The sequence below is a fragment of the Hypanus sabinus genome, chromosome 25 (genome assembly GCF_030144855.1).
Source record: "Hypanus sabinus isolate sHypSab1 chromosome 25, sHypSab1.hap1, whole genome shotgun sequence".
Classification (NCBI taxonomy): Eukaryota; Metazoa; Chordata; class Chondrichthyes; order Myliobatiformes; family Dasyatidae; genus Hypanus; species Hypanus sabinus.
Genome location: NC_082730.1, coordinates 14,508,901 through 14,523,101, shown reverse-complemented (window position 1 = coordinate 14,523,101; position 14,201 = coordinate 14,508,901). Strand labels below are relative to the sequence as shown.

The 14,201-nt window shown below is 42.1% G+C and overlaps 1 protein-coding gene across 1 annotated transcript in view; it reads left to right on the top strand.

The window, feature by feature from the left end:
• Positions 1 to 14,201, top strand: part of LOC132380891 (polymeric immunoglobulin receptor-like) — a 141,135-nt gene that overhangs the window by 110,831 nt on the left and 16,103 nt on the right. Inside the window, 1 exon segment of the mRNA XM_059949808.1 lies at positions 12,490 to 12,810. Within this exon segment, the coding sequence (XP_059805791.1) occupies positions 12,490 to 12,810 (321 nt within the window).

Sequence of the window (14,201 nt, the reverse complement as noted above, 5' to 3'; positions counted from 1 at the left end):
GGAAAAGCTCATTTTCATACAAGAGTGGTGTCATCCAGGTGGAGCAGTCATCTTTGGAATGGTCTGAGTCAGAGTGGTAAGGCTTTGGCTTGACAGGCTTCAGCAACAACGGGCAGAAGCAATTGAAGTAGGTCAGTTTATTTCTTATTCCTTTTCTTATTTACTCTTGAAAGAATAGTGGCTATATCTGCAGGGGCAGTGTTCTGTTCTGGGTGTCAGATATAGGATTTCCATATCTGCAGCTTGTTCGGGAAAGTGAAGAAGTGATAGACAGGAGTTATAGGGAGGGAGTCACCCCAACTCTACAGGAGACAGGTAAATGGGTGACAGTCAATAGAGGGAAGGCAAAATGTCAGATACTGGAGCGCAACACTGTGGACATTCCCCTCAACAATAAGTACATCATCTTTAGTACTGTTGGTTTGGTAGAACTACTTGGGGGAAACAACAGCAGCCATGTCACTGGCACTAAGTCTGGCCCTGTGGCTCAGAAGGATAGGGAAATGAAGAGGAAGGCAGTAGTGATAGGGGAATCTAAAGTTAGGGAGACAGATAATCAATTTTGTCGATGCTATAAGGAAACACAGATGTTTGTTTGCCTCCCAGGTACCAGGGGTCCACAATGTTTCTGAACGCATCAACAATATCCTGAAAAAGGAGGCTGAGCAGCCAGAAGTTGTGCTACATATTGGTACTTACAACATTGGTAGAAAGAGGGAGGTGAAAACAGAATACAAAGAGTTAGGAAGGAAGCTGAGAAGCAAGACCTCAATGGTGGTAATCTTGATATTTCAGGCTGTGCCACATGACATTGAGGATAGGAATAGAATGAGGGGGCAGATAAATGTGCAGCTGAAGAGTTTGGAGTACGGGGCAGGGATTCAGATTTATGGATCATTGAGACCGCTTCTGGGGCAGGTGTGACTGTACAAAAGGGATGTGTTGCACTTGAATCCAAGGTGGACCAATATTTTTTCAGGCAGGTTTCCTAAAGCTGTTGGGAGTGGTTTAAACTAATGTGGCAGGGGATGAGAAACAGTATGATAGACCTGAGGATGAGCCAGCAAGTTTACAAGTAGATGATGGATGTAATATGAATGTGAGGAAGACAAGCCAATGAATCAGTACAAATGCAGTTAAATTGTACCACAGAGTCAAAATTCAAAAGGGTGAAGAATGCAGGACTGAAGGTACTGGACTTAAATGCAGGTAGTATTCAAAAAAATGTGGATGAACTCATGCCGCAATTAGTGACTGGTCGGAATGACATTGTGGGCATCACTGAGGTGTGGCTGAAAGAAGGTTATATTTGGGAACTTCATATCAAAGAACAGACAGGCAGGGAGGCATAGCTGTTGGTCTAGAAACATAGAAATATAGAAAACCTACAGTACAATACAGGCCCTTTGGCCCACAAAGCTGTGCCGAACATGTCCTTACCTTAGAAATTACCTAGAGTTACCCATAGTCCTCTGTTTTTCTAAGCTCCATGTACATAGATAGGAGTCTCTTAAAAGACACTATCATATCCGCCACCACCACTGTCGCCGGCAGCCCATTCCGTGCACTCATCACTCTCTGCATAAAAATCTTACCTTTGACATCTCCTCTGTACCTACTTCCAATCACCTCAAAACTGTGTTCTCTTGTGCTAGCCATTTCAGCCCTGGGGAAAAGCCTCTGACTAACCACATGTTCAATACCTTTCATCATCTTATCTACCTCTATCAGGTCACCTCTTATCCTCCATTGCTCCAAGGAGAAAAGGCCGCATTCACTCCATGTATTCTGATATGCAAGCCCAAAAAAAAGGCAACATCCTTGTAAATCTCCTTTGCACCTTTTTTATGGTTTCTACACCCTTCCTGTAGTAAGGCTACAATAACTGAGCACAGTACTCCACGTGGGGTCTCACCAGGGATCCTATGCAGCTGCAACATTACCTCTCAGCTCGTAAACTCAATCCTATGATTGTTGAAGGCCAATGCACTGCATGCTTTCTTAACCACAGAGTCAACCTGCACAGCAGTTTTGAGAGTCCTATGGATTAGAACCCCATGATCCCGCTGATCCTCCACACTGCCAAGAGTCTTACCATTAATACTATATTCTGCCATCACATTTGACCTACCAAAATGAACCACCTCACACTTATCTGGGTTGAACGTCAGCTGCCACTTCTCAGCCTAGTTTTTCATTTTATCAATGTCCCGCTGTAACCTCTGACAGCCCTCCACACTACCCACAAGAACCCCAACCTTTGTGTCATCAGCAAATTTACTAACCCATCCCTCCACCTCCTCATCCAGGTCATTTATAAAAAGCATGAAGCGTAGGGGTCCAAGAAGAGATCCCTGAGGCACACCACTGGTCACCGACCTCCACACAGAATATGACCCGTCTACAACCACTCTTCTAGATCTCTAACATTACCTAGTTTTTTGAACCTTTTGTAAGCTATTCTTCTTGAGTAGATTTACAACGGCCTTTGTACACCACATTTCCTGTACCCGAACATCCTTTCCCTGTCTCATTGGAACATACCTAAGCAGAACTCCACACAAATATCCCCTGTATATTTGCCACACTTCTTCCATATGTTTCCCTGAGAACATCTGTTTCCAGTTTATGCTTCCAAGCTCCCGCCTGATAACCTCATATTTCTCCTTACTCCAGTTAAATGCTCTCTGACTTTGTTGGTAAGAGATGGAATTACTTCTTTAGAAACACGTGACAGGGTCAGAAAATGTTGAAACTTTATGAGCGGCATTAACAAACTGCAAGGGTAAAGAAAGCCTTCAATATGCAAAAGGACTTCAATATGCTAATGGATTGGCAAAAGTAGTTTGATGTTGGATCGCAAGAGGGGGGATTTCTTGAATCCCTAAGAGACGGCTTTTTAGAGAGGCTGGTGGTTGAGTTTACTTGGGGGAAACACTATCTTACTTTGGGTGCTGTGTAATAATCCAGATCTTATTAGGAACTTACGGCATAGGAACCCTTAGGATCATAATATGATTGAAATCATACTACAATTTGAGAGGGAGAAGCATTTCTCTATCAGTATTGCAATGGAATAAAGGGAATTACAGAGGCATGAGAGAGGAGCTTGTACAGGTGGATTGGAGAGAGATACTGGCAGGGATCACAGCAGAGCAGAGGTGGCTGAAGTTTCTGGGAATAGTTAACAAGGCGCAGGATAGATATGTCCCACAGAAATTCTTAAATGTCAGGGGTAGACAAGCGTGGCTGACAAGGGAAGTTAAGGACTGCATAAAAGCAAAGGTAGCAAAACTGAGTGGGCAGTTGGATGATTGGGAAGTTATTAAAATCCAACAAAATGCAACTGAACAAGTTATAAGAAGGGAGAAGCTGAAAAATGAGGGCAAAGTATCCAATAATATAAAGCAGGGTACTGTAAGTTTTTTCAGTTATATCAAGAGTAAAACGGAGGTGAGAGTTGATATTGAACCACTGGAAAATGATACTGCTGAGGTAGTAATGGGGAACAAAGAAATGGCAGATGAACTTAATGGTTAGTTTACATCAATCTTAACTGTGAAAGACACTAACAGTGCGCCAGAGGTCCGTGAGAGTCATGGAGCAGGAGTGAGTGCCATTGCCAGTACAAAGGAAAATTGCAAGGCAAATTCAGAAGTGTTAAGGTGGATAAATCACCTGAAATAAATGGCCTACATCCCAGAGACCTGAGAGAATTTGCTGAAGTGTTAACAAATGCATTTGTCATGATCTTTCAAGGATCACTTGATTCTGACATGGTCTTGGAGAACTGAAAGAATGCAAATTTCACTCCACTCTTTCAGAGGGAGGAGGCAAAAGAAAAGAAATCATAGGTCAGTTAGCCTAACCTCAATAGCTGGCAAAGTGTTGGAGTCCAGTACAAATATAGAGTGCTAAAGGCAATGTAGAAGCGGAGGGCCCGTAATGTGCTGTACTGATATATGTTCTTTCTACAAATAACAGAACTAGTTTTCTTTCTCTCCACTTCTCAGAATTACTCTTTCTTCTCAGTTTTATATGCAGTTGATGTCTTTAATTACAATATCATGGAAGTATTGATACATATTCAGTGATATTTGTTACGTTATCTGAATAAAGGGCAACATTTCTCAGACACCTCCTTTTACATACCCCTTGAACAAGATCCCTCTCTGGAGCCCACACCATCATTGAGCTTATTAGCTCTGTTGATATCCCATACATTGCCACCAAGCTCATAGTTCCCACACCCCAAACCTCCTGTTGCTACCTCCTATCCAAGATCCACAAATCTGCTTGTCCATAGAGACCCATTGTTTTAGATTGTTCCATCCCCACTCAGCTCAAATCTGTATACTTCAACTCTGCATTATCCCCTCTAGTTCAGTCCCTTCCTACCTATATCTGTGGCACTTCACATGCTCTGGATCTTTTGAATGATTTCACGTTCCCTGCCCCCCATCATCTTAGTTTCACTGTGGCTGTCCAGTCCCTATATACTGTACATCCTTCCCCTCACAGGATGGTCCAGAAGCTCTCTCTTTCTTTCTGGACACCAAACCCAACCATTCCCCTCCAGCCCCTCTCTCCACTGTCTAATGGAACTTGAACCTCACTCTTAATCATTTCTCCTTTGGCTCTTCCCACTTCCTTCAAACAAAATGTGTTTCCATGGCACTCACATGGGTCCCAGCTATGCTTGCCCTTTTGTTCTCTACGTGGAACAGTCTATGATCTAAGCCTAAACTAGTGTCCATCCTCCACTTTTCCTACACTACATCGGTGACTTCATTGGTGCTGCTTCCTGCATCCATGCAGAGCTTGATGACATCATCAGCTTTGACTCCAACTTCCACCCTGCCCTCAAATTTACCTGGATAATTTCCAACGCTTCCCTCGCCTTTCTCAATCTCTCTATCTCTGGTGACAGTTTTACTACCGATGTCTATTATATACCCAGGGATATTCACAGCTACCTGGAATATACCTCTTCACACTCTGTTACTTGTAAAAATGCCATGCCCGTCTCACAATTCATCTTATGTAGATAAGCCTACAAGAGGAGAGGTTGTACTTGATTTGGTATTGGGAAATGAAACAAAGAGGGTGCAGTGGAGGTTTACCAAGATGCTTCCTTGATCAGAGAACATGTCTTATGAGGAAAAGTAAATGTTGAGTGAGCCAGGGATTTTCTCTCTGGAGCAAAGGAAGGTGGGAGATATTTTGATAGAGTGTTGCAGAAGAGGTGTATAAGGCATAGGTTGAGTGGACAAGCAGAACTTCTTTCTCATGGTGACAATGACCAATGCCAGAGGAGATCCATTTAAGGTGAGTGGAGGAGATTTTAGGGGAGATGTAAGAGATAATTTTTTTTACACAGAGAGTGGCGGATTCCTGGAACACATTGCAGGCATGGTACTAGAGGCTGATATGATAAGGACATTTAGAGGCTATTAGATATGCACCTACATATATGTATGGAAATAGAGGGTCGTGTGCTGTGTAGCAGGGAAGGACTAGTCTGATCATGGGGTATAGATTAGCACAACACTGTGGGCTGAAGGGCCTGTACTGTGCTGTATGTTCTATGTTCTATGTTCCTACAAGTAACAGAACTAGTTTTCTTTCTCTCCACTTTTCAGAATGACTCTTTTGTCTCAGTTTTATATGCAGTTGATGCCTGCCATTACAATACTATGGAGGTATGGATAATATATAGAGTGATATCCATTGTGTTTTCTGACTTACGAGTAAAATTGACTATAGGCACCTGTATAAACAGACCTATTCATTATTCAGGGATGGTCTGTGTGGAGGTTGGTTAAGACTGATCTGATCAGTTGATAGGTTAAGCCCAGCCCACAGTGAGCACATCTACAAAGGAGTACTGCCACAAGAGAGCAGAATCCATCATCGAGGACCCACATCATCCAAACAGGCTCTCTTGTCAGTGCTGCCAATGGGAAGGAGGGACAGGATCCTCAAGACCCATGTCAATATGTTCAGGATCATCAGGCTCCTGAACTAGGGTGGATAACTTCAGTCACCTCAACACTGAAATGATCTCTGAACACAACCTCTGGACTCACCTTTACAGATTCTACAACTCACGGTCGTGGTTTTATTTATTTATTTATTGTGTTTGCGCAATTTGTCTTCTTTTGCACATTGTTTGTTTCTCCATATCTGTGTGTCGTTTTCATTGATTCTGTTGTATTTCCTTGTCCTACTGTGAATGTCTGCAAGGAAATGAATCCCAGGGGAGGATATGGTGATATTAATGTAATTGATCATAAATTTACCAGGTAGATTTTGAACATTGATAAGGAGCATGATTACTGACCTATCACAATGCATTTTGTAGAAATGGATTGAGAAAGAGACTCTAGCATGACATTTTCTGGTCACTGTACAGAGGTCGTAAAGGAGTCAAGCAATGGGGATAAAAGTTGGTGCTGAAATGAGTGAGTTGCAAATTATTGCAGCTTGCATCGGTCATCAGGGTGTGAATCTGCAAATAGAAGGTGTAACTTTTCTCAGTACTGATCTGTGACTGTTACCCATGAATGTACAATAAAGGGTCTTGAAAATGAGAGAATGTGAACTGCATTTTTGCAATTAAAATTAGGGTTGTAATGGCGAGATATATGGACTTTGAAAATAAATTTAATTACAATATTGAATTTTGAAATGCCCCATCACAAGGAGAAACATCACATCATATTCTTCACCTGCCCTGTGAGGATGTGAAATGGTAACACCAGAGTCTGTTTGGAGCTCTTGACCTCTTCAGCTCAAGGTTATCTGATGGGTATTGATTAGCTGCAGATAACGCCAGGAGCAGTGATCTGACTTGTTAAACCGGAGCTCGTTAATGTTCTGAAAGAAGGAACTTGCTTTGTGTTTCTCTGCTACAAAACAACAAATTTCACATCAGAAGACTGTGAAAATAAACCTGATTCTAATTCTGAAAGAGAAACTTTCCCTGTGTGAGGAAATCCCAATGCAATTCTCAAAAGGTACCATAAGAATTTCTGTGCTCTTTACTTATCTTACAAACCAGAATAAATGGAAGTACCAATGTATGCCTCACATAAACTCACTGGTCCACTCTCCCTCTGCGTTGTCCAATCACTTCAGACCATAAGATATAGGGGGAGAATTAGGCCATTCAGCCCACTGACTCTGTTCCTCATTGTATAATGGCTGATTTATTATGCCCCTCAATCCTATTGTCCCCATAAATTTGACATATATTTACTCATCAAAAACCTATAAACCTGCACTTACTAAGTACCAAATGACTTGCCCCCCACCCCACCTCCACAACTGTTGTGACAATGAATTCCACATATCAGTAGCCTCCTGTCAGGGACTCTCCCGCTATGGGAAACATCCTCTCCCTGCACTATATCGAGGTTTTTGTCCTTTTACATTGAAGCGGCTTCAATGAGAACCATCCCCTCCCTGTGATTCTTCTAAACTTCAGCTAATACAGGCCCAGAGCCATCAAACATGCCTGATACATTAACCCTTTCTGGGTTGTTCTTGGGAAACTGCTCTGGACCCTCTCCATCTACAGCACATCCTTTCGAAGAGAAGAGGCTCAATACAGTTCACCATATCCCAAGTCCAGTCCGGTCAATAACCTATAACACTACAGCTCTTGGATAACTTCTCAACAACAGAATGGAAAACGTTTTTCAATCCCACCGTTGTATTTACAGGTCTGAAGAGGACTAGAATTAAGATTAAACACAATGGCCTTTTCACTTTTTTTTGCTATATTGTTATTGTTTATTGATCTTGTTGCTGAAACAAAAATGTATTGCTGAAGATGCTTTATATCTCTGCACTTGTTCTCATCAGCATATTGAACCATGGTTGTTGAGAAGTTTTCCAAGATGGGGCAATGCAGGAAGAGACCAGAACTGTCACAACATGGACTCAGCATTGTAGCAGAGATAGCAGTGGTGCTGGTGAATATGCACATGTCAGTTAATTATCATTTAATTGTGATGGCATTTAAGTCCATTCTTTTCATCTTAGTGCTTGTTGAGACGTGAGCAAAGCACAGCAATGTTTCGTTGCCTGTTTCCATTCAGCCTAGCCTGAGAAATTGGACTATCGGGTCAACTGACTCTGAAGACCAGCAGTATACGTTTTACACTCAATTATTCCTTTCAGAGCAGTGTTGTCTTTGTTTCTCATTTGAGGGTTTTAGCTAACAGTCCTGCTTGGCTTTGTGTTTATTGTTTTGTACCCTCTATCTCTGTTCACATAAAAGTCTGTGAACTATTGACCCACTTCAGTGGCTCTCGCTCCTCACACGGGCCATGTCTGTATGTAGAGACAGGAACGATCCCTCAATGTGTGACATCCGTTTATATTTCTCTATATTCTGTTTGGCAAGACATATGAATTAGACAGATGTTCTAACCACATCCTTTGCTAAAGGTGAACGTTAAACAGATGGCAGCTGTGACTAATACAATAGAAATAGCACTCATACTAGACGTACAGAATTTAAGCAGGTATACATTCACGGCTGATATACTCCACTGTTTTCCCCTAAAACAAATGTAACAAAAGCTCTTTATGTATACTGAATTATTTTATCTTTTATCTATTTTATACAATGTGAAATTAAGTGTTTATAAACAAAAGCAAAATGAGCAAATAAAATAAATCAGCCACATTCTTGGACCGCTTCAATCCTCAAATTCCAATGAAATCAAAAGCAACAGACAGAAAACGCTGGAGAAAAACAGCAGGACAGTCAGCATCAATGGAATTGATTTAGATAGTCAAGGTTTCATAGATTTGATTCTGAATTACTTCTCCAATATGTGTGACATGTGAGACTTGTTTTACCTACTGAAGCCCTACTCAGACTTCATCTGCCCCAGGGAATCGTACAGCATAAACCTGGATAGAGCACACTTAGAGTAACATTGAAAGATCTAACTAGGTGAACAGAGATATTGGAAAGCTAGCTACTGAGAAGGTAAGCAAAGGTGTGCAGTTTCAGGTGTCAGCAAAACCATGGGAGTGAGATAGGAAAGATATAAATGTTCTCTCATTTGACAAGTGTTAACTGTCCGTTTACAGTCCTGATGAAGGGTCTCGGCCCAAAATGTTGACAGTGCTTCTCCCTATAGATGCTGCCTGGCTTGCTGTGTTCTACCAGCATTTTGTGAGTGTTATTTACAGTGCTCTATTATTCTGTGGGAAATAAAAGCTACAGGGGTTGGCTACTCACACAGATCATTTACAGTCAAAAGGAGTTGATTTCCTTTAAGAGTGGATTTGATGTGGATTTTACACCAGTGTGAATGTGCAATTCCATTCAGTAGGTTTTCCCAACACATCTAACTGAAGCAAAGTGAAATCCCATCAGAGGTCTCCAAATTGCACTGACAGATGGAATAGAATTCAGAAGAGATGAGCTTTCAAGGTTCAAAGAGGAGAGAGAATGAAGCCAAGTATGAATGTTGAGTTTGCATAAAAAGCCCCTTCTACATCACACCCATTTCCCACTTTGCTCCCTCCTCAGCAGCAAGTTCTCAAAAATTATGGCAACACAGGGAAAACACTGGTGGATTTCAACCAACCAGGCAGAATCTATAGAAAAGAGTAAACAATCGACCTTTCAGGCTGAATCACTTCATCAGGACTCACGTCATGTCTTCCTCGTGTTTGATTGTATTATCAAGGCAAGTCCAGAACGATGTACAAATCCTGGGGTGCAAGTCCATAACTCCCCGAGATTCAGAACAGAGGGACATGGTAAAGTAGGTGTTGAAGAGGGTGTCTGGTATAGGACGATCAATGAGCATTCAAGAATTCAAGCTGCAGAAGAGATTCACCAGACTGGTGCATGTATTAGAAGACCATAAGACCCAAAAGGCATGCGCTCAGAATTAAACATTCTCGACCCCATTCTCCTGCCTTCCCCTGTATCCTTTGATGCATTTACGAATCAAGAACCTATCAACCTCCACTTTAAATACATCCAATGACTTGGCCTTCACAGCCATCTGTGTCAGTGATTTCCACAGATTCACCACCCTAAGTTTAAAGAAATTCTTCCTTATTTCTATTCTATAGGAATGTTCATGTACTCTGAGGCTGTGCTGTTTGGTAGTAGACTCACTTACTGCAAGAAACATCCTCTCCACATCCACTCTCACTAAGCCTTTCAATATTCAATCGAGTTCAATGACATCCCCCCTCATTCTGCTAAACTCTAGTGAGTATATTTTAATTTAAGCAAAAAATAAAACTTCTGGATGAACCTCAGGAGGCATGTGGGATCTGTGGAGGCAGAGTTGTCAAAATTTCAGATTAATCCCGTTTCAGGATGCCTCCAGCCTTTTACTGTTCTTTCAGATTAGAACATCTGCTGTTGCTTGTGTCCAATATTTCAACTCTTTTCACCATTTCATTCAGTCTTTAGATATTGTTCAAGTATTTCTATCTTGATAAATATACCTAAAAGCTTTCCAGATTCTCACGAACCACACACTGGTTGCGTCACCCTTTGTTTTTTGATCAAATTTCCTGCTGCCTTCTTCCTCATTTTTATTTCACAGTTATTTCTCTCTGAGGACAGACAGGTCCTGGCTGGGTCTCTGCAAGTAAAATGATGTGGACATTGATTCTCCTGATCGGTTTCCTACCTGGTGAGTGTCAAATTGTTCTGGACGTTTGCATAATCAGTGTTGGTTTGGGGATCGTACACCATTTTCAGAACAGTACTTGAATATCTGTAGACATGAAAGGTGTCAGAAACTGGAGTTGAGAGTACACTCCTGGAGGAACTCAGTGGGTCAAGCAGCTTCTGTCAGTGGGAGTGGAATTGTCAATGATTTGGGTCAAGACCCTGCATCAGGTGTGAGTGGAGAGGGTGACAGTGTAAATATGAGAGGGTGAGGCGTGAGACTGGGTCCACTAGGTGCTCGGGACTGAGGAGGGATGAAGCACGACAGGCAAGTAGAATGAGGAGGAAAAGGGGTGGAGTTTGGAGCTGGGTGAGAGGTGGAAGCAGAAAAGGAGAAAAGGGGAATAATGTGGAGCCAAGTGGGGGAAGTATCATGGTCCCTTCTGGCACCTGGCTGGCTTAGTCAAGAATTTAGCCTTTAATACCTTGTTAGTTCGTAATCTATTCCCGGGTTGCAATAATCACGAACAACTGCATTCCATCAAACAGTAGTCGAAGAGTCCTGTGACCAGTACTAGAAGGTGCCAGTTTGTTCATCAACTTGTGTACAAGTAACCTCCCTCCATGGTGTTTAGAGCAATCAGTTCTCAGTCTAGCCTTGTTCTGGAATAATCGACCAAGACCAAGACTTGGGGAAAAATCCCCCTTGGGACCCTTTGCACACTCGCTACAGCTGCGTCTCCCTCCTCAGCCTCCGCGCCCGTGTTCAGCACCTGGGTTTGATCCACCACCACATCTGTGCAACAGGAAGAAAATGTTCAGATGGAGAAAAGTTCTGGAGGCTGTTAAGTGGAATCATCAGGACTACCATTGCTGGAATCTGATCTCACTCTGCAAGAATCACTATGAAAATTGACATTATTCTCTTGATATCAGTGTTTTTCCTGGGCCATTCCAGTGGGGCAATTAGTAAAGAACATTACTAGACATGCAGCCAAAGGTAAACCAGAGTGGGGAGGGGTGAGAGATGTCTGTGCTTAAAGGTCTTTCTGATCTTGATGAGATTTTGAGAGTCTGGTATTCAATTATTATCATTATTGACATGTGGCTTTTAATTCCAGAAATAATTAATTAGATTTAAATTCTCAATTTATCCCAGCAGAAACTGAAATCACAACTGGATTTCTAGACACTAAAGCGGTTACGACCACTGTTGCACCACCTTCTAACTACACATAGAAATTCTTGACAGGTACAAAATATAAACTTTCCATCAGAACTGGAGGTCACAGTTTCAAACGTTGTGACGGGTTTCTTTCTGCAGCTTATAAACTTGTCTGTAAGTGAGGAGGATTCAGGTCATTGGCATCATGGAGAGAATTAAAACATACCCTCAAATGATCCTACCAACCTCCGACTCAACCCTGAAATACAAGAAACTTACACACACAAATCTCTGTGTACAGCAGCTCCATCCATCCCAAATAAGTTAACTGGTATCTTTGTGTACATATGAAATACAAACATGATCAGTGTTAACTGAAAACTCAGAATTGCCGCTCTCCCTCAGTACTGCAGTGGAAGGTCAGCCCTGGGTTTCTGCTCAGGACTCTGGAGTGGGAAGTGAACCCACAATGTACTGACACAGGGGAGAGAGCACTGACACAGTAACAGCACTGATTGCACTTCACACCAAAATCATTGGCTGTGGCATCATGGGCTGCATGTGTTGAATGTGACCTGGACATGTTTTTACAGTCGTGTTCAAAGATGTCTGTTTACCTCAGTTGTTCCTTTTAACTCAAATCTGAAAATGCCTCTCTCAGTTTCAGGTGCATTGTGGGCAGAGAAATATGTAAAAGGAGTTGTGGGAAGAGCGATCACAATCGATTGTCACTATAGAGCAAAGTACCGCTGGCACGCAAAGTATTGGTGCCATGGATGGACTATCAGTTGTTCTGTTATGGTGGAAACAAAAGGGCAACACGGACGGAGTGGACGAGTGTCAATCACAGATAAGTCGGTACAGGGAATATTTACTGTTACTATGGAGGTTCTTCACTCTGGAGATACAGGATGGTACAGCTGTGGAATTACAACACGAGATTCTGATCCAATGTTTAATGTACATTTACAAGTATCTAATGGTAGGTTTCTCAGGGATTGACTTTCTGCCTTCCATAAAGTAAATGTCTCATCCATGTTTCCTCTGGGAAGGATCAGTGCATTAGATGTCCTGGGGAGAGACGATGTGCTGATCTCAGGGTTAAGCTTGTACAGTGGAGAAATGCCAATCTCGTGGATGTGTCTGAAGAACAGCAATCTCCTCCTCCTTCTGCTCTGTCTCAGCACAGATTACGAGATCTTTATCCAGACCCTGTCCATCCTTCACTCTCTCTGCATTAATATCAGTGCCAAATGTTTCTGTCTCTACAGCAGGTTACTGAACCCAGTCATGATTTCATTTTCTCCTGAAAGCCTCCCAAACATTTGACGGATAACTCACAAGTTGTGTCTTTAAACACTCAGTGGCCATTTCATTAGGAACCTCCTATGCCTAACAAAGTGGCCACTGAGTGTATCTTTATGGTCTTCTGCTGCTATGTCCAATTCATTTCAAGGTTCAATGTGTTGTGTGTTCAGATGCTCTTCTGCACAACACTGTCATAAAACATAGTTATTTGTGTTCCTGTCATCTTTCTGTCAGCTCGAACCAATCTGGCCATTCTTCTCTGACATCTCACATTAACAAGGTATTTTATTCACATAATTGCTGCTCACGGGATATTTTTTGTTTCTCACACCATTCTCTTTAATCTCCAGAGACTGTTGTACATGACAATCCCAGGAGATCAACATTTTCTGAGATACACAAATCTCCCCTTCTGGCACCAAGTATCATTCCATGGTCAAGGTCACTAAGATCACATTTCCTCCCCATTCTGATGTTCTGCCTGAACAATATCTGAACCTTTTGATGATGTCTGCATGCTTTTATGGACTGTGTTGCTGCCAGATGATAGAGTAATTAGGGACTTGCATTAACAAGCAGGTGAGCAGGTGTACCTAATAAACTGTCAGTAGAGTACTTGATTTTCAGGTGTTTATTCAGTGCCTGATTGTTGAATTCCTTTCCACAGAACCTGTGTCTGTTCCTGTGCTTCGATATTCATCACCAGCAAGTGTCTCACATCTCAGGGCCTCAGTGTTAGTGACCTGTGAGTCTCTCCAAGGATCCCTTCCCATTCAGTACTCATGGCATGTAAAAAACTCAATTGTGGACCGAAAGAACTCAGACACCAATGAACTGGTTCTACCTTGTCAACCCTCAGACAAGCAGACCCATGAATATTACTGCAGAGCCTCAAATAGCCTTGGAAAAAAATCCAGTGGAATGGTAGATGTAACAATCTTCAACAATGGAACGTTCTGTCATTATGAACCGAAAAACAATGACACTGGTAAGTTCAAATTTCAAGTGAGGATACACTTAAATATTTATTTTTGTTACTCTGTTACTGCTGCTCTTCTAGTGAGG